A 21,115-nucleotide genomic window follows, 5' to 3' on the forward strand; every position below is an offset into this window, starting at 1 on the left:
AAGTTTTTTTTTAAAGATTTTATTTATTTATTTGGTAGAGAGAGAGCACAAGTGGGGAGAGTAGCAGAGGGAGAGAGAGAAGCAGGGAGCCGAACACGGAGCTCCATCCCAGGACCCTGGGATCATGAACTGAGCTGAAGGCAGATGTCCAACTGACTAAGCCACCCAAGCGCCCCTAAAAAAAGATGTATGTATGTTTATTTGTTTGTTTATTTATTGGGGGAGGAGCAGAGGGAGAGAGTTTCCAGTGGACTCCTTACCAAATGCAGAGCCTGACGCAGGGCTCAATCTCACAAACTTTAGATCTCAACCTGAGCAGAAACCAAAAGGACATTCAACTGACTACTACCACCCAGGCGCCCCAAAAGCAACTTTATGTTACAAATAGTGGATGACATTTACCTTGCATCGTTATGTGCGTTATGTGCTGGGCATCATACCGAAGCATCACACCTCAGCGTCTCATTTATTCTGTGCAGTAACTATTTGAAGTGGGAACTATGTTATCATAGTTGGTATATGAGAAATTGAGGCTCAGAGTGGGCAAGTAACCTGCTCACAGTCACTCAGCTAAGTTGCAAACCCAGATCTCCCAGTTTTAAGTCTAGAGTTTTCCATTATGATGAATTGCATCTATGGAAAGCACCTGGGGAAAAGAAAGCTTTAGAGGATTGTATAAATGGAAGAGATTTTTATCATAGAAAACCTCGGTTAAAAGCCTTTTTGGTTGGAACTAAATTATGGTGGACATTAATAACCAGACATTTTTTGGTTCTAAGACTTTTTGGTCTATGGTACTGGGTAGTGGCAGGAATGATAAATTCTGAAATACTAGAGTAACATAAGGAAAGGAAGACTTAGGAAGATCTGTAGGACAGTGGTGTACAGGATGGTGGGAGCACAAAAACGTCAAATGCTGTGGGGGAAGGAATGTAGGGTGAAGGAACATCGCAAGGCTATTGAAATGAGGTAAAGGGTTGAGATCTAGACTCATTGCAATGAAACTTTTCCTTTTTTTTTTTTTTTTTTTTTAAGATTTTAAGTAATCTGTACACCCAAGGTGGGGTTCAAATTCACTACCCTGAGATCAAGAGTCACATGCTCCACTGACTGAGCCAGCCTGGCACCCCTGGTACTTTTCCTTCTAATGAAATACAAACTCTGTTAAAAAAAAAAAAAAAAAAATACAGAAATAGGAAAATAAATCAACCACTGATAATCCACTACCCAGAAATAACTGCTGCCAATATATCAACTATGTACATTTTTCAAAGCATGTGTTACGGTGCCTCCAACAAAAAAAAAAAAGGAACTTGGTAACTATGGAGACGGGGCTGAAGCAATGTTTTCAGGACCCGGCACCGGCCAGGCCACCGGCCCTACGGGCTGTGCTCTCACTCCCACCCTCAAAAAGCGTAGAATCAAGTCTCTATGGTTATTTCTGCGCCGGAACTCTAGGCTACACTCTCTCCTTATGCGGAACTCTATGGTCGGAGGCCGCGGCTGTGACCCCGGAAGCGGTCTTGGGAGGCCGAGACGGCAAGATGGCGGCGCGGGCAGCGCTGGGCTCCATGTGCCGGCGTCTGTGGCAGGTACCTGGCGGGCTGGGGGTGCTAAGCCGGCTGACAGGACAGCAGCCACGAATTCTGAGTGCCAGGTGTCGTGCCGGCCATCTGGAATTTTCTCCCGATATTTACTCCGCATCCTGGCGTGTTGTTTGCCGGAAGGTGGCGAGAAAGGGGCCAGTCTTATTATTTCAAATTCTCTCGTGGAATAAAACATAAGAGGGCAAAGACGGGAACAAGATGAATCGTAGCATGTTAGAGCTAGAAAGAATGTTGAACAACATGTATTCCAAAGCGCTGCTTTCAGATTTGCGAAATAAACGGAAGGTCAGAGAAGGATTACCTCGGTAAGATTAGGGGCTGAGCTAATCTCAGCTACAAGATCTTCTTTATGGAACCAAAGTGGGATGCTTTTCTGATATCCGGGGGTTCTGAGATTAGATGGGAGTAGCTGAAGTCATAGGAATGGGTTAAGGATCCTCCGTGCCGTTCTTCGGAGACCAAGCAAGACTTTGAGCAGTGGTTCTCAAATTACTTGGCCTCAGTACCCTCTTAACTCTCTGAAACTGGTTGAGGACTCCAAAGAGCTTTTTGTTCTTGTGGGTTTTAGCTATGGGTATTTAGCATATCAGAAAACCAAACTGAGAATCTCAATGCTTATTCACTTAAAAATAAAATCAACTCCTATGTTAATTAACATTTTACGGGAAAATGACTTAAATTTTTCAAAACCGCGATAAGAGCGGCAGTTTTATGTTTTTTTTGTTGTTGTTGTTTGGTTTTCTTTGTTTTTGTTTTTTTTGTTTGTTTTTGTTTTTGTTTTGTAGATCTGCTAACCTTAAAAATAAAAGTTACTTTACCAGCACAAGTTAGATTATCTGGGAATGACAGTTGCAATTTGGGACATGCAAGGTATGGCAAAACCACACGGATACCCCCAAAGGAGAGGCATATTATTTTAGAAAGGAGGAAGTTAGGAGGGGCTGTTTTGAATGGAAGTCCATTGGAGAAAAGCAAGAGTTCAGGGTGATGATGATTGCTCCTTCCCAGAATTGCAAGGGTAGTCAGTTTCTTGTAGAAGATGCAAGATGTATACATATTTTCCTGTTGGGGCCTGTGATTGATCATTCTTTCCTGTTGATTCTTCTGTTGAGACCTGTAATTGGCAATTCTTCCTGTAATTGATGTTAAGTAGTGTGGGTCCCTCTTTTAGCCTCCCAACTCTACTTGAGTGAGGTTTCCCTTTATTTTTACCTCTTCTTATTCTTTTTTTTTTTTTTTTTTAAGATTTTATTTATTTATTAGAGAGGCAGAGGGAGAAGCAGGCTCCATGCAGGGAGCCCTACATGGGACTCGATCCCAGGTCCCCAGGATCACGCCCTGGGCTGAAGGGGCCAAACCGCTGAGCCACCGGGGCTGCCCACCTCTTCTTTTGATTAAGATTTTTTCTTCACAGGCACCTGGGTGACTGGCTCAGTGGTTGAGCATCTGCCTTTGGCCCAGGTCATGATCCTGGGTCCTGGGATCAAGTCCCGCATCAGGCTCCCTGTGAGGAGCCTGCTTCTCCCTCTGCCTATGTCTCTGCCTCTGTGTGTGTCTCTCTCTTGAATAAATAAATCTTAAAAAAAATTTTTTTTTCATCAGAAACATTGCTGATTGAGAGTCAGGTTTCCATGTTTAGTGGTTGCGTCCCTCAGTGCCAGGAAGGATTTTTCCTGCTTGCCATGTCTTAGGTCTGAGGGAAAGCACAGATTGGAAACCTACTGAGGTCACATTCAAGTAATGAGGGGTGGCAGGGGGAATGTTCAGGCATTTCCATCTATCACGACATCATCAAGCTTGTAAGCATTGGAGAGCATCTCTATTGGTTATATCATTTTTACAAAAGTTTGACAGGCTATGTACAAAACTCAATTGTACAAAACAAAAGAAGTAACATAACAATTCCAAATTGTTAGATGGTTCTAAACCAGTACTGTAAGTCTGAAGATAGCAAACTGAAATATTTATTGGCACTCCAGCCAAGGGACGGAAAGTTCCCCCTGCAGAGGCAAATCTGTGGTCATGTATGCCTCCTGGAAGTACCTGTTTAAAGTAGCCATGAGACAAAATAGTGAATACTGCAAGAACACATGGAAAGAATTAACTGAGTGCATTTGGGAAAATACAATATAGACATAAAGGTGAAGCTAATAGCTAATGAACTTATTATAAAAACAGCAAGATGTCAAAGATGTATGAAAACAGTATTATCTCAAAAGAACTGCTTGGAGCCAAATATAATCCAATAATACAGCACATAAGGTTGCCAATTCAGGACCATGAATTTAGATAAAACGCCAGAGTCAGTTAATAGTCCAGATGAAAAAGGAGACTTGTGACTGCTAAACCTTCTCACCCTTCAGAACAAGCGATGAAAGGTTAATTTGTCACAGGATCATGATGAGGCTGTTTTCCAAAGCCATAATCAGAGGAAGAGGTTTCCCTCTTTCACAGGGTTTGGGAAATGAAGACAAGGGCACTTTCTTTGCACAAGAGAGAAAATAGAAGTAAACAGTGAGGAAAAGGTATACAGGCCTGGGCTGGACATCTTGAAAAAGCTGTCTCTTCAGATGTCATCTACTTCAGTTCTGGGAAATCTTTACTTTTAGGTCATCAGATGGTGTGTAGTCAGGATTTGTTGCCTTTTTTTTTAAAATATTTTTATTTATTTATGATAGAGAGAGAGAGGCAGAGACACAGGCAGAGGGAGAAGCAGGCTCCATGCCAGGAGCCCGACGTGGGATTCGATCCCGAGTCTCCAGGATCACGCCCCGGGCCAAAGGCAGGCGCCAAACCGCTGCGCCACCCAGGAATCCCTGTTGCTTTTTTTTAAGATGTGTCATGTGAACCCCGGAGTCTAGTCTGTCTCTTGGAGTTTGGCAGCACAGGGGTTGGTTAGCAGTAGCTGATGAGGTCCCTTCCAGAGAGGTTAAACAGAGTCTTTCTGGACGTATCTTTTTCAATAGATGGAATCTCCAGGTTGCAAAGTGTGCTGGTGTGATAGTTAAGGCCTGTCTCCGGGAGTGAACTGTGGAGAGATTGCTCTACCAAAGCGTGGTTGTTTTTAATAGAAGTAATTAGGTCTTTAAGATATGAGATCTATCTCCTTTTGTCAATCACGGGCCAGGGAAACAGGGGCCAGGTGCATTGAGCATCTTGTGACTGCTCAAAGGGCGAGAGTCCGAGTTCCAGAGTGGGTGGATCTGAGATTCAGAAGGACCAACGGCAGTGCTTTCGGCTAAGATATTTGGAGAGTCTGCAGATTTACCAATTGAGTCTTAATAGTACCATTAGTGAGGTTAACCCTGAGGATTGAATACACACACAGTAACAGGCCAAACAGCACAGACTTGTCAAAGCACCAGACTGGTAACATGGGTTCCCCAATTACCATGAAGTGCAAGAGGGGTTTCCCCTGGTAGGAATAAACCAGAATTTTAGCCACAGAAGAAACAGTCACCTGTCTACAAGGGAAAGCTTATAGTTCAGTGAGAATGGTAGAAACCATGACTAAAACATTTATATCCATGGGGTGGGGGAGCTGTATGAAATTCACACAAACAGGTTTCTCTGCATTGTACTTTGGATAGGTGAGATGAGTGAGGTAGACACCTTTTGCAGCCTTATTAATGTCTCCCCATGAATAATTGTTCATGACATTCATTTTGTCAGTAGACCAATGGCTTAGTACATGCACAGTGTTAAGTAGTGGGAATGTTAGAATTTCTGGTAAGGCCAGATTGTTATTTGATCCAAACCACAGGTCTCTTTTTAGAGAGCCAACAATTAACTGTATTTCCAATATTGTTTTTCCCTCTCTGGGGCCAATTTTTGGGTATCTCTGGTTAATTTTTCCAAATTATCATTTGGGGGAACATCCCTTTGAACCATGACAGAGGTTTGGCTGTTGATTTCTTTGAAAGCAGCATTTTTGTTGGAAATAGTAGTGAGATGATTTCCTTTGGTGCCCAGGGAGTTGAGTCTGGAATGCCTGGGTACCTTAATAACAGAGCAGCCAGCCAAAGTATGGTATCGAATAAATTTTGGATACAGGAGATGTTTTAAATTTTATCCCCATTGGAGATTAGGAAACTTCTTGACTGCTTACTAACATTCCAAAGGCATGAGCTACCCTAAAGGCATACTGACCGTTGGTATAAATTTGCAGCTTTATCCTTAGCTAAAATTCAAGGATAGTTAAAGGAGATCCCATAATTATTTCTTCAGTGGCCTTAACTATGTCCAGGGGCAAGAATGGCTCAGAGGCTAGGGTAATATCCCCCTGTACAGGGTCTGGTTATTGGGCACAGTACCCTATAGGTCCATCATGAACCCCATGTTTTGGGGTAAGTACTCCCAAGGGTATTCCCTCTCCCTCCCCATACAGAATAAAAAGAGAAGTTGGTAATTAGGATGTCTGAGGGCAGGGGCTTTATTAGGCTTTTCTTTAAAGTCCCCAAAGCATTGTCTTCTTAGTTTTTCCAAATAATAGGATTGGATTTGTCATTTTTCTTTTATTAGTAAAGCATATAGAGCTTGAGCCATAAAAGAGATTTCAAATCCAATTTTGACAGTAGCCAGCCAGTTCGAGAAAACCTCATAATTGGCACTTTTTTTGAGGTTTGGAAAGTTCAAGATGGCAAAAGTCCTACTTAGATCCAAATGTAGTCCTTGTTCAGGTTAGGCACTTTAACTGTCAAACCTGAATTTGAGCAAACTGCAGTTTTTTTCTTTGGAGCCTTTGTGTTCTTTTAAGGCCAAAAGCTTTAATAGGTAGATGCTATCTTACTGAGAAGAGATTTGAGAAGGACAGCAGAAAAGCAAATCATCTTTGTTATAACAAAGTAGAGGCTGCAGAAAACTTTCTGTCATCCAGATCTGTTTGGTGAAAAGTAAGGACTCTGTGCAACTCTTAACTGTCCAGGTGTCTTTGCATCTCTCCCAAATGGAAGAAAAAAGATATTGGCTATCCTTACCAACTGGAATACTAAAAAATAAACTCTGTAGGTCAATTACAGTGAAAAACTTGCTTTCGGTGGGAATGGATGTCATCAACAAAGGGGGATAGAAACAACAGGGTGCCAGGGGATAACAATTACATTGTTTAGAGGCCCTGGACAAGCCTCCATTGTTGGCCATTGAGTTTTCTCACAGGAAAAATAGGCGTATTACTCAGACTAGTGCAGGGGATAATGAAACCCTGAAATTTGTAATCTTCTGTTACAGGCTTGATGCCTTGCAGGGCCTCAATAGGGTATTCATTAAATCTGGGGAGAGGTGTTTTTTGTTTGTTTATTTTTTTAACTTTATTATTTTTTTAGGTTTTATTTATTCATGAGAGACAGAGAGAGAGAGGCAAAGACACAGACAGAGGGAGAAGCAGGCTCCCTGTGGGGAGCCCAATGTGGGACTCGATTCCAGGACGTTGGGATCATACCCCGAGCCAAAGGCAGATGCTCAGCCACTGAGCCACCCAGGTGTCCCATGTTTTTTGTTTTTTTAAAGATTTTATTCATTTATTTATAAGAGACAGAGAGGCAGAGACATAGGCAGAGGGAGAAGCAGGCTCCCTGCAGGGATCCTGATGCAGGCTCAATCCCACTGAGCCACCCAGGCGCTCTGGGGAGAGATTTTGAGAGATCTATTTGAATCTTGATGGGAAGTGCATTATGGATTCTGCTGATCAGTTGAAGATTTTGTCCAGAAAGAGGATTTGTCCCAATAGGGACTGACGGTGTCCCCAGATGCAGTTGCAATGCTGTCAGACATGGAGAAAATAAGATGTCAAAAGGTCTTTGAATCCCCCTGGTTGGCCATTTTGATTACTACTGTCAAATTCTAGAATCATTTCCATCTCTGTGGAGAAAAAAATTCTAGCATGATGTATTTCTAAAAAAAAAAAAAAAAAGAAAGAAAAAAAAGAAAATCTCAGCCTAACAAATGAATAGGAGCAAAGGAACTAAGGACAAAAGGGTATGTCTCTCCCAAAGGGCCTAGAGCAAAGGGAAGCACCAAGAGTGAAGTTCTGGTGTCAAGAAGGACAGAGAGGGACATCTGGGTGGCTTAGTGGTTGAGCATTTGCCTTCGGCACAGGACATGATCCCTGGGTCTGGGATCAAGTCCTGCGTTGGGCTCCCTGAGGAGAGCCTGCTTCTTCCTCTGCCTGTATCTCTCTCTGTCTCTCTCTCTCTCTGCATCTCTCATGAATAAGTAAATAAAATCTTTAAAAAAACAAGCAGACAATAAGGAAGAGAAAGTCTGAGCCAAGTATGAGGGAGGTTTGGGAAGAGCCCCTATAGTTCCTTGAAGCCCTGTTGTGGGGATGAGGACATTGGAAAGGCTGGCTGTAGAGCACTGAAGGCACCTTGAACATTTCAGATGGTAACAATCTTTCTTCCAGTGTCCTGGCTCTTTACAATAATAGCAGAAACAAGTTTTGGGGTTTGTTTAAGGGCCTTCATTTATTAGAGTTGAAAATTAAAAATTTTGGAGCACCTAGGTGGCTCAGTTGGTTCAGTGTCCAACTCTTGATCTCAGCTCAGGTCTTGATTTCAGGGTTATAAGTTCATTGGGCTCCACATTGCATTTGGCTCCACATTGCATTGAGCTCCCCACTGGACATTGAGCCTACTTTTAAAAAAAAGAAGAAGAAAAATTAAGAATTGTAATGGTCTTTCTTTTAAGTGACTCCCCTAGAGTACTAGCAAGCTGGTTTGCCAAATTAAATCAGGAGTGGACAGTTTCCCACTCCATCCTGGTTTTTTTTTTTTTTAACTGAGTTAGCCCCATTCAGCCCATTAAGAAGCATAGTTTAAGGGCAGCCCTGGTGGCTCAGTGGTTTAGTGCCGCCTTTGGCCCAGGGCCTGATCCTGGAGACCAGGGATCGAGTCCTGCATCGGGCTCCCTGCGGGGAGCCTGCTTCTCCCTCTGCCTGTGTCTCTGCCTCTCTCTGTATGTCTCTCATAAATGAATAAATAAAATATTAAAAAAAAAAAAGTTAAATGCTACCCTGATAGATTCAGCATCAAAAGGGAGACCAGAATTTTCTTTGAAAACAATCTGAAATCAGTTATAATAGGAAAAAGTTCATCAGGCTTTTGTCTGCAAGACTGAATTTTGTTCCCATCAACAGGCTTAGAAAAAGCTACTGTAATTGTTTGGAGGAGATTTCCAGTGAATGTTCTAGTATCTTGCCAAAAGTTAGAGATTTGGGATCCCTGGGTGGCTCAGCAGTTTGGCGCCTGCCTTCGGCTCAGGGCATGATCCTGGAGTCCCAGGATCGAGTCCCAATCAGGCTTCCTGCATGGAGCCTGCTTCTCCCTCTGCCTGTGTCTCTGCCTCTCTCTCTCTGTCTCTCATGAATAAATAAATAAAATCTTTAAAAAAAAAAAAAAGTTAGAGATCTTTTTCTCTAAACTCCTTTCAAGGTATTCCCTTCAGGCTAGCTATAGCCAGTATTTGGCCTGGCCCTCACCAACATGCATGTGGACTAATTGCTAAAAAATCTGAGAAACCAGGTTGGTAAGTTTGAATATGTGAAATGCTTCAGCAAACCTATGGGGGTTCTCAGTCACTATAGGAAACTTTAACTATGGCTGTCAATTCAGCATCATTCCAGGGAACATAAGAAATGTAGGGGTTATTTTGATCCTCAGAAGATTTAACTGTAGGGGCACATGGATGGCTCAGTCAGGCGTCCCAACTTGATTTCCGTGCCCGTCATGATTTTGGAGATATGAGATCGAGCCCTGCAAGCCCTGCATCGGGCTCTGTGCTCAGTGGGGAGTCTGCTTAAGATTCTCTCTCTCTCTCAAAAAGTTTTTAAAATCTTGGGATCCCTGGGTGGCGCAGCGGTTTGGCGCCTGCCTTTGGCCCAGGGCGCGATCCTGGAGACCCGGGATCGAATCCCACGTCGGGCTCCCGGTGCATGGAGCCTGCTTCTCCCTCTGCCTATGTCTCTGCCTCTCTCTCTCTCTCTGTGTGACTATCATAAATAAATAAAAATTAAAAAAAAAAAAAAAAAGTTTTTAAAATCTTGAAAAAAAAAAGACTAATTAGCAATAATCGCACCTCGGGTAAACCTCATTGGCTATGATGCTGCTGTGTGAAGCTGTAAAGATTTAACTTTAAAGGGGCAGGTTTTTATAGGTTCAGTAGAAGAGGAAGCAGGGCGAGGTTCAGATACAAAAGGAAGTTTGGTGAGAGAATTAGAATGGGGAGGTTGAAGGTGTAGAGGGGATGGAAGCAGCAGAATGGGAAGGAGGGTGATAGCACCACCGGTGGGGCCTGAGCATAAAGTGGCTGCCACACTCCTGGGAAGGGTGGGGGTCTCAGACCTTAAGAGTCTTTTTGTCTTCGTCTCAGTTTAGAAATTGTATCTTGCAGAGAGGCAGTTTTAGATTCCTTGGTAATGTTTGGAAGATTTTAAGATACAGTCAAAATAGACATCTCATTCAGGTTTGACAAGTTTAGAGACATGGCTGCCTGGTTTAGTTTTAAGGAAGTCAGAAGTTCCCCTTCATTGGCCGTTGAAGTTCTAAATTACTTTTTGATTAAGTCAGCTCATTTAGTCAGACATGGGCATGAGGGAGAACCATGATGTTTAAACATAAAGCCACTAGTGTTCCAGAAGGGGAGCTGCCCTCAAGGCATTTTAATGACTGAGATCCTGTTTCTTAGAGATTTTTCTCTAGAGTAAAAAAAGAAAATTCCTGAACAGCACAGTTTCAACAGGAACATCCTGGTTCCAAAGGAATCAGACCAAAGGCCAGCACAGAACTAGTGGGAACAGCCCAGTTCTGGGAAGGAGGTAGACCAAAACTAACACAGTTTCAAATAGGCACAGTTCCAACAGGAACCACCTGGTTCCAAAAAGGAGTCAGATCAAAGGTCAGACAAGTACTCTGAAAGGACAAAGCCTTAAGACAGATCCTAAATAAAGCCTGGAGAGCTCAGAACACAGAGTAGAGATCACAGTCCAGGAGAAACTTAGCCTCCAACTCCAGGGTTTGTAAGAGAGCAGTGAGCTTAATTGGCTCTGTGGGCCCTGGCACCTTTTTGCTCACCAGCTTCGAAGTTATTGGGGGTCATTTCTGCATCCCTTTCTTTTTTTTAAAAAGATTTTATTTATTTATTCATGAGAGACACACAGAGACACAGGCAGAGGGAGAAGCAGGCTCCATGCAGGGAGCCCGATGTGGGACTCGATCCCAGGTCTCTGGGATCACGCCCTGAGCCAAAGGTAGACGCTCAGCCACTGAGCCACCCAGGAGTCCCTGCATCCCCCTTCTGATCATCAAATAATGTTAACCTTTAAGATGAAAGCTATTTAAAAAAAAAGAAAGAAAGCTATTTTACCCGTAAAAATTGGTTTATTTGGGAATGACACAGAATTGCAGTTTGGGACATGAAAGCTATCTCAAGTCCCATAAACAAAGAAGAGAAACATTTCCTGGGGAAAAGGGAAGAAGTTAGGAGGGGTTTTGAATGAAAGTCCACTGGAGAAAAGCAGGAGTTGAGAGTGATGGCTTTTCATTGGCTGAGTTGCAAGAGGTAGTCAATTTCTTGTAGAAGACTCAGGGAACATCTTTTCCTGTTGGGGCCTTTAATTGACAATTTCTATAATCGACATTCAGTAGTATGGCTCCCCCTTCAGCCTCCCTACTCTACTCTGATAAGATTTCCCCTTATTAGTTTTCATACTCTATAATGTCTGGCTTAATAGAGGGCAGTTGGATTCTCATATCTGCTTCTGAAGTCTGTTGCTGTATCACATAGCATGCAGCCTCTATAAAACTTCACTGTACATGGTTGAGAATGAGAGTGGAAAAATTACAAATAACGGCTATTATTATGAAAATAGTTTTAATCTCCCAGGCCTCCTGAAATATGGCCCCCTCAGATCCTTAGACCATACTTTGAGAACCAGTGTTCTTAAAGAAAAGTCAGCTGGTGGTACAGGTTGAATATCTGAGCTACTAAAGCACACCCAGACTCCCCAGACTCAGCTCCATCCCTTCAAAACAAAAACAACTTAAGAACTCTTTTTTTTTTTTTTTTTTTTGAGATTTTATTTGTTTATTCATGAGAGAGACAGAGATCCAGGCATCCCAGGTTCTAACTTTTAAAAGCAGAAGTTTTTATACTGGGGGATCCGGGGACTCCAGGATCATGCCCTGGGCCAAAGGTGGCCCTAAACCGCTGAGCCACCCAGGCTGCCCTGTGTTTTGTTTTTGTTTTGAGAGAGAGAGGGAAAGAGGGAAAACAAATCAAGAGTTGGACACTTAACTGAGCTACCCAGGCACTCAGACCTGTGGTCCTTTTGCACATCAGATTGTGGGGTCTATGGTGTACGTGCAGGGAAGTAGTTTCTTCTGTGATGGTGTGTGGGGAAATGGCACTTATCTCCTACTACTTCATATTGTGCCTGATTTCCTTTCCTTTGTTTTTCTCCATTCATACAAGGGAGAATGTGAAAGTTTTGGTTTGCATCCATCTTGGGTGCAGAAGGGGGGGACAGGACAATTAGCTAAGAATAGGCTTTTAAAACATACCCAGGTGACCCTCAGTTTTGTTTTACTTGTACTAACGTGTTATTTTCATCTTCTAAGTACTTTTAAGGATCTTAAGTATACTATACCTGAGTCTCGGGTTACTTTTTTTTTAAATAGATTTATTTATTTGAGAGAGAGAGAGATCGAGCGAGTGTAGTATGGAGAGGCAGAGGGAGAGAAGGAGAGAAAGTCTCAAGCTGACTGACTCCCTGCTGAATACACAGCCCCACACAGGGCTGGATCTCACGATCAGGACCACGAGATTATGACCCGAGCCAAAACCAAGAGACAGACACAGACACAACCAGCTGTGCCACCCAGGCACCCCTCTCAGGTCACATTTTTAAATCTCAAGAAAGCTCAAGGGAGATTAACCAATGTAATAAATTTTGATTCTATTGCTTGAAAAGGATAACTGCACTGTCTCCTTCCCGAACTGCACTGTCTAGCACTTATTTGCTATTGGCCCTTAATTCCAGGCCCACATTTTCCTCAAAAAGGCCTCTTTTGCCCCTGAATTGAGATTTCCCTTTTCCATGTTATCTTTACATAATGAAAATTTTGAATGAATAAAATTAAAATTTTGACTTAAAAAAAAAAAAAGAAAGCTCAAGGGAAAAACAAATGGCAAAATCCATTATTACATGTAGTACCGTAAGTCTCCTACAACCAGAAATTTTGTCCACCAGGGGGAGTTGACAATAAAGAATTTGGAAAGGCTAGATTGGTGGGAGTATGAGGTATAGTGGTGGTGTAAGCTGGATATCCGTTTCACTGTGTATTTTCAGTTTGTTTATAAGCTAAGCTATCCCAGCCAATCCAAGAAACCTATTGCTAGAAAAGATGTATGAAAGCTTAAAAACGGTTCTTTAGAATTCTTATTCCAACTCTTAATAAATTATAAAGAGACATTTATTGCTCAGAAATATTCAGGCAAGATATGTATTGAAGTACATTTAGTCTATCAAAATCTAATGGGAAAATAAAGTCACTTCTTTTTTTTTACTTGATGCCTGTGTATATTTAAATCATAGGTGTTCTTTTACTGTGAGAATTACTTGTGTGTGGCTGTATAAATGGCATTTTAAAAGAGTTTTTACTCCTGAGCTTTAAAGCTCAAATTCTCAAAAAATAAAAAAATAATAAAAATAAAGCTCAAATTCTCTAGTATTTTGAAACTCTGTTTTGATTATCAACTCTGTCATTGTCCTCTTGTTTTTAAATGAAATCTAATCTGGCATTTTAATTACCCTAGTATCTTCATCTGAAATAATGAGATGGCCCTTAATTTGAAGCATTGTACATCTTTTGATTTTTTTTTTTTTTTTAGTGGAAACTGAATGTTTGAGGATTGACTTTAATTCTAACACATGCTCCTCCCTTTTTCTAGGGTTCAAGGAATTTTTCTATAACTAGTTCTAAGAGCAGTACAGCCAGAAATGGTGGCTTTCTCCTGTAAGTATATAATTGGATGTGCTAAATTGAATAAAGAAATGGGCTTTTGTGCTGTTTCACTTAGGTTTTTCTTTGTTTCCATACATAGCAGTACCAGCATGAAATGGGTACAGTTTTCAAGCCTACATGTTGATATTCCCAAGGATTTGACTAAGCCTACGGTATGTATTCCCTATTTCTTTGTAAGGAGCTATAGTAGCAATAAACTTTTCTCATCATTTCATTTGGGATTGTTTCCCAGACACTTTATGAATAAAAATATTTTGTCCTGGAATGCCGACAAGTACACAGTGTGCCTAAGTAAAGTACTCTCTAATGTCCTTGGGTGCTTGCATTATCTCTCAGAGAATCAAAGAATCAATTATTTAGCCCAAATAACTGATAACTGTGGGAATAAGCAGACTTTTGCTTTCGTTCAGCACAGTGTGAAGAGTGGTCAGAATTAATGATGCAGAATATTTGATACTATGTTACAGAAAATTTTTTTGTAGGCTTCAGGTCTTTATTTTCATTTTAAGGCATTGGGCCTGGGCCCAGACTGTTCACAGTGAGGAAGAACATTACCACAAGCAAAGAAAATCTAGAAGTAGAAAATCTGTGTAACCTTGTTTCCTTTTAGTGAAAACCATGATTCAGTCAACCCAGTTTTTGTGTAAATTTGTGGTTTAAACAATCCTTACAAATTCTGAATCTTTTCCGTTCTACCTCCCCAAAATAATCCCTTTTAACAGTTTGGAATGACTTCTAGATATTTGTGTGTAATCATCTCATCTGTGCACATGCACACCAAAATGGAATTGTATTTTACATAATGTGCTGCTCTTTTGATTTTTTTTCACTGAATACATACTGGATATATTTCCATGACAGTACATATAATAAACTCTGGGTCTCCAAGTCAAATGTTTGCATGGGCCAGGCCTGGAGGAAAGGTGGTGGGGTGGCTCTAAGTGAGACAGCTGCTCCTTACTCTAGCCCCATGTTACCATCTGGGAAATTAGACCTAGTGATGTCACCTGGTCTTAAATTTTCCAAGCTAAACTAAATCCAAATTTTTGTTCAAGATCTCTTGATTTTTCATGTCATGACAGATTGATACTATCTTTAAAACCCTGTATGGACTAGTCAAAACACATCTTAGGGCTGTATTACCACTCGCTTGTTCCCCAAGTTATTATACAGGATATCAGTGTATTCTTCCAGCAACCTTCTTTGGGGTAATTGAGAATAAATGTCTAACTAGCTTCCTGGTTATTAAGTAGATCTCCTTTCAGGAGTGAAGTAATTTAACCCTGAATCATTGGATTAGTAAGATAAATTATTGGTCTAATGAATGAATGAAGGTGAATATAATTCACCTCTTGGAAGAAAGTCAGAAATGTCAAACCCATTATTCCTAAGATCTTTAAGAATTAGAGTGGAAGAGGTAGAAGCTAAATATACAGTCACTGCCATAACATTTTAATTAGAAATGAGTAATTTTTCTATTAGGGCAGGCAAAACACACATGAATAAAACCTAATAAAAAATATGAATGGCAATAGCTTGCCTTTGTATAATAATGTTTTTTATAATTTATAAGCACTTTAATCTGTGTGTACTTATTAGTTCCCTACAGAGATGCTGTGAGTGATGATGCTGTGAGCTCTAGTATAGGTATGATCCTATTTTATATATGAGCAAACTGCAGTGCAGTGAAATTCTCTGACTTGCCTGTTGTCATTCAGCTGGAAGTGGAAGTTTAATTCCCAGTCCAAATCTTCTGACCTGACTAGATCCAAAAATCCTTTCCCATTATATATTTGGGGTTCAATAACTATGAAGTTAAAGGTTCCTTTAGTGATTTTGTAGTTGCTTGAAAGTCTTTTTGGTTTAAACTATATTTTAACAGATTGTAAGAGTCATTGTGGAGATCTGAATGTCCTAGTTCCTAGAAAATTAAGCTAACAGTACTAAGATGTTACTCAGCATTTTTCTCTCCATTTATTAGGAAACTCTGAAATTGTTCGAGGATAATATATGAAATTTTCAAATTATAAATATTAGAGGAAGCACAACTGAAACTTTTCTTTTTGATTTTAAAATTGTAGATAACCATTTCTGATGAACCAGATACATTATATAAGCGCCTGTCAGTTTTAGTAAAAGGCCATGATAAGGCTGTATTGGACAGTTATGAATATTTTGCCGTGCTTGCTGCAAAAGAACTTGGTATCTCTATTAAAGTGTAAGTATGATCTTTCCTAATCTGACCTATTAGGGGCTGGAAAATGGTCAACCAGGAAAATGTACTGATCCCAGCTAGGTCTGAGCTCTTAAAATACCATAGAAACTCATGGTGGGTAGAGTTTAGATTTGTCATATCATCCTAATCAGGATTCCTATCTACGAAAATTTTTAAATACTAGAATGAGTGGACAAGGTAAATAAAGGAAATCTTTTATTTAGCAACTGTATAGACATAAGGAAACCTAAGAAGTCCTCACGTCTGGACTCTCCATAGGGCAGGGTGGTGAATTAGGTGAACAAGCAATCCTTTTAGACAACTTGGATCTGCTGATCTTTGTCTGATATAGCCAGAGTTTCAAAACTGCCTTCAGAAACATCACTCACCCAATCATTTCATACAGGAACAAGGTGAGCTTCATGCGGCCCTAAAAATCTCTGGTGGGTCAAATATAACTATTGTAACCTCCTCCTTATCCGTGGAGGATACTTCCAAGACCCCCAGCAAATGCCCGAGACGGTGGGTGGTACTGAACCCTCCATGTACTGTTTTCTCTTATACATATATACCTATGATGAAGTGATTTATTTATTTGTTTGTTTGTTTATTTATTTTGATGAAGTGATTTATAAATTAGGCACAGTAACTAGTCCTGAAATAGAACAGTTGCAACAGTGTACTGTAATAAAGTTATGTGAATGTGTCGTCGTCCCCCCCCCTGCAAAATCTCTTCTGGTGCTGTACTCACCCTTGGCATGATGTCTGATGATAAAATGCCAGGTGATGAGCTGAAGTGAGGGGAATTAGTGGGCACTGGGATGTTGTGTTAGGCTGCTATTGACCTTCTGACTCTCAGAAGGAGTTACCAGCTTCTGGACCGTGGTTGACCACAGGCAACTGAAACTTCTGAAAGCAAAACTGTGGATAAAGGGGAGCCTTCCGCACCTCTTTTGTCTTGTCACCTGCTCCTTCTGATGCTGAACAAGGCCCATTTGGGGCTTTGCCAGTCTTGACTTAAAAACAGAAGGAATGCACACCTTTCCTAGAGCCTTTTGTGGTTATTGATACATTTGTACATTTCCCTAAAACACCACACACAGTAACACATTGGTGCTGCTCTTCACAGTTCATGTATTTGGTCAAAAAAGGACTTCAGGGGGTAAAAACCAAAGGCGTATGCATGTGCCCTTACCTGCCAGGGCTCATTTTTGGGTCTGTGGAATATTTGTTCCCATTACTGTCTATGGTGTTTATTTTGGCCTGAGCTTTATGACAGCAGCTGTTAATACATGACAGTCTTGGCAAATGGAAGTCTGTAAATGGTAGGTAATGCCTATAATTGAGTTTAAGCCTGACCTATAAAATTGTGGAATAGTGCTTTGATATCAGTGACTCAGGTTTTAACACCACTTAGCTTAAGTATGCTGTTTTGCCCGTTGTTTTTTTAGACACGAACCTCCAAGGAAAATAGAACGATTTACTCTTCTCAAATCAGTACATATTTTCAAGAAGCACAGAGTTCAGTATGAAATGAGAACACTTTACAGATGTTTAGAGGTGAGTTCATTTCAGACACCCAAACATTTTTGAAATGTCCAGTTTCACACTAGCACATTGTAACTTTCCTTTAATGTCAACTGGGTGGACTTCCTGTCAGCCCATGATGCTGATAGCTGTAGAGAAGAGAAGGTAAGTGACAGGAGCTCAGAATCAAGTAAAGCCATCCTTTAGAGCAGTTCATACTTAACTCAGCAATGAAGATTATGGTGACTAATTTGCATACAATAATAAAGCCTTGGAACAATTTTGCTTAAATTTTAAAAATTCTAGTTAACTTTTTACATAGTTCTAGTGATTCTTTTTGCACACTAACAGGGCTTTCCATGTCCACAATGGGAAACATTAAAGTTTTTCATTATTCGTTTGTGCATCCACTAGAGTCAACACAGTCTTGTGGTTAAGGAGAGCAAGGGTTCTGGGGTCAGACAGGTCCAAGTACTGGCATGTACCAGCTATGTGATCTGCACCTCAATTCCTTCATCTGTGGGATGAGAATAACAGTGGTACCCATCTCGTTAAGGTTAGTGTGAGGATTAAATGAGATATTTATCAAAAGCCCTTAGAATGCTCCCATTACATAGTAAATGATTAGTAAATGTTATTAAAATGAATGCAGGTGTACTGCTTTAAAATCATGCTTACCAGCTGGGTTCAAAGAGCCCTGGTTTTAAGGTGTTCTGGGCCATGTGCCCACCTTCCAGTCAACCAGATCTGTATTTTCTTCCTTTTCTTTCTTTCTTTTTTAAAGATGTATGTATGTATGTATGTATATATGTATGTATGTATTTGAGAGAGGGAGAGCACAAGTGGGGAGGAAGGGGGCAGAGGGACAAACTCCCTTCTGAGTGTGAAGCCTGACATGTGGCTCGACCCCAGTACCCCAAGATCATAACCTGAGCCAAAGTCAGATACTTAACCTGGATACTTAACCTGAGCCACCTGGATGCCATGGTATTTTCCTTTTAAATTGGAATTTTGGGGGATCCCTGGGTGGTTTGGTGCCTGCCTTTGGCCCAGGGCATGATCCTGGAGTCCCAGGATCGAGTCCTGCATCGGGCTCCCAGCATGGAGCCTGCTTCTTCCTCTGCCTGTGTCTCTGCCTCTGTCTCTCTGTGTAAATAAATAAATAAATAAATAAATAATCTTAAAAGAAAAAATAAATAAATTGGAATTCTGAGGGTGTCTAGGTGGCTCAGTCAGTTAAGCGTCTGACTCTTTTAATTTCAGTTCAGGTCATGCTCTCAGGGTTATGAGATCAAGCCTTAGTTGGGCTGCACGCTGGACCTGGAGCCTACTTGGGGGTTCTCTCTCTCTTCTGCCTCTCCCACCCCTACCTGCATGCATGCACACTCTCTCTCAAAAAAAAAAAGAATTCTGTGTAAGATTTCATAGAGGAAGAAAAGGCTGTACCACTTTATTAAAAAAAAAACTCAAAATTTCTGCTTTAATAGCATATCCTGAACCAATTTCATGTTTGAAATTTCAGTTAGAACATCTAACTGGAAGTACAGCAAATGTCTATTTGGAATATATTCAGCGAAACTTACCTGAAGGAGTTGCCATGGAAGTGACAAAGGTATGACTTGAATTTCTGTATCCCATTGGAGAGAGATCTGCATTGTTTTGATACTTTGCAGCCCTGTCCTAGTCCACTGAGTGGAGGGGAGGGCATGTAGTGGAAGTAGAGGTGGAGTTGCCACAGTGGTTGGGGTCTCTGCCTCCCTTTGCAGCGGTGGCAATCCAGCAGAATCCTGCCACTGCGGCCTACATCCTCCCCAAGCCGCCTCTGGAGACTCCCTCCCTCTTAGTGGTTGTCTAGACATAGGGTCCACATTAATTGGCAGTCCCTGGAGATCACTGAGGATCAAATAGGCTGAGTGAGAGTGTTTTATGAGTCCTGCACAAAGATGAGAGGGGTAAAAGGAACAAAGAAGACAAGAGGACTTGGGAAACAAAATTAGTAAGTCCAATTTGTGGCTAAAGAGTTCAGCTAAGTCCATATTATGTCATAGTTTTGTTTTTCTCTTTTTAGACAAAATTAGAACGGTTACCAGAACACATCAAGGAGCCAGTCTGGGAAATGGTACCAGAAGAAAAAGCAGAAGGCAAGTCCTAACGTCTCAGCAAGTCCACTGGTGCTGGCATTTGACCCGAGGGTGGGTCGGACATGTATGTTGAGATAGAAAGGCTTCCAGTTGGGATGACTGTGAGTCTACCTGACTGCTCTCTTGAGCCCACATGAGCCTACCACATGCCCTGATCAGCTCAAAGCAAGGGGTGGAACTTTAATGACACACTGGACTATAGTGAAAAACCACTGTACCTATTCTATACACATCATCATTTCAGGTCTGATTTTAACAAATGTGAGCAAAACACTTTGACTACCATCTGTAAAAAGAATCGAGTCTATATTTTGTTATTCTGTTATTGGTCAATTACTAGTTTGCACTGATTTTAATTTGTATCATTTCATTCATCTGAACGTGAATGTTTGAAATACTCCTTACGCACATTTTCTCTTTTGAGGTACCTGGAAGGAACCTTCGGTTATTTTGGTTCATTTAACACTGAACAGTTAAAGTTCTTCATATTTACCTCAGTGCAAGCTGGGAAATGCTAGTTGGGGGATGGTAACCTCCAGTTTTACCTCATTTAAGCATGACATTCTTGAAAACTAATACACTGTGCTGCAGCAGATCATGCACGTTTGCGGCATGCACTGAAATCTTTGTTGCCCAAACCCTTACTTACCAGGTTGCCTAGAAGGATCACTGTTAAGGAATTTGAGCTCTCGAGAAATTACTGTATCACCTTTTATATCCTGTGATTCATTCATTCAGGAAGCTTTTCTTTTGTTCTGTAACCAGCACTGCAGAAAATACCAAACATTGAATGGAAGTAATGGCTTTTGAAAACTGTGCAGGGCACAGATAAATATTTTTCCTTATTAAGTCCCACATTATAAGGCCTCTTTCTTTTGGTAAATAGCATTCTTTTTGTTTGGAGATGGCTACTTTTCTATGAAATTAAATCGGAGTGAAGGCCCCGAAAGAGGCAAGGCTGCAGTGTGCTGAAACTGCCAATGCATCAACCGCCAGGGAGCGATTCATTTCCTTTTTACAGCACAATCGTATCCATGTCTTTTGTGGTTTCTTCATCTGTGGGGTAGTTATGCCTTCTCATTTTTTCCCCCCATAAACTGGAGTCGGAGTCCCGGTTCTCTTTTCCCTGACCTACTATCAGGTATCAGTGTTTTGAATGCATACTGCTTGTGCATCAGACTTACAGTACTGTCATTAACAAGAAAAGAGTTATAGCCTTGTGCCCCATGACCTCATTCAGTTCATTCACAAATGCCTAAAGCACACTTATCCCAGGTATAAGCCTCGGGATTAAGAACTAGTCAATAAAACAAGAGCGATATAATGGAACTATATCTAGCAAAGCGGCCATCAGTGACCATTTTTACTTTAAAAGAAATAATTCCTTGAATACAGATCTACATCTAAGCTTTTTTTCTTTACAAACAATATTAATCACCATATCATAAGATGATTTATGCAAACTTGCCTCCATTGACTCTCCATGTGAGCTCTTTTAAAGGGGCATCTACTTTGAGTTGTTTTCACATTAAACCAGATTACTTAGCACTACATGTTAATATCTTGTTTTAAGGTAAATATACAAATAAACTACATTCACAACAAAAA

At 41.0% G+C, this 21,115-nt stretch overlaps 1 protein-coding gene across 2 annotated transcripts; it reads left to right on the forward strand.

Moving 5' to 3' along the window:
* The first annotated feature begins 1,482 nt into the window (after positions 1-1,482).
* Positions 1,483-21,115, forward strand: MRPS10 (mitochondrial ribosomal protein S10). 2 transcript variants are annotated; one of them, XM_077904021.1, is made up of 7 exons: positions 1,483-1,592; positions 13,551-13,615; positions 13,704-13,776; positions 15,706-15,842; positions 17,291-17,399; positions 18,889-18,978; positions 19,435-21,115. In XM_077904021.1, the coding sequence occupies exons 1-7, from the start codon at positions 1,545-1,547 to the stop codon at positions 19,516-19,518; spliced, it is 606 nt and encodes a 201-aa protein (XP_077760147.1). In that variant the 5' UTR covers positions 1,483-1,544; the 3' UTR covers positions 19,519-21,115. The 2 variants fall into 2 exon arrangements, with proteins under 2 accessions (XP_077760147.1, XP_077760148.1); XM_077904022.1 differs by having other exon boundaries at positions 13,707-13,776.

This window comes from Canis aureus, chromosome 7 (assembly GCF_053574225.1).
Source record: "Canis aureus isolate CA01 chromosome 7, VMU_Caureus_v.1.0, whole genome shotgun sequence".
In the NCBI taxonomy this organism is placed as follows: Eukaryota; Metazoa; Chordata; class Mammalia; order Carnivora; family Canidae; genus Canis; species Canis aureus.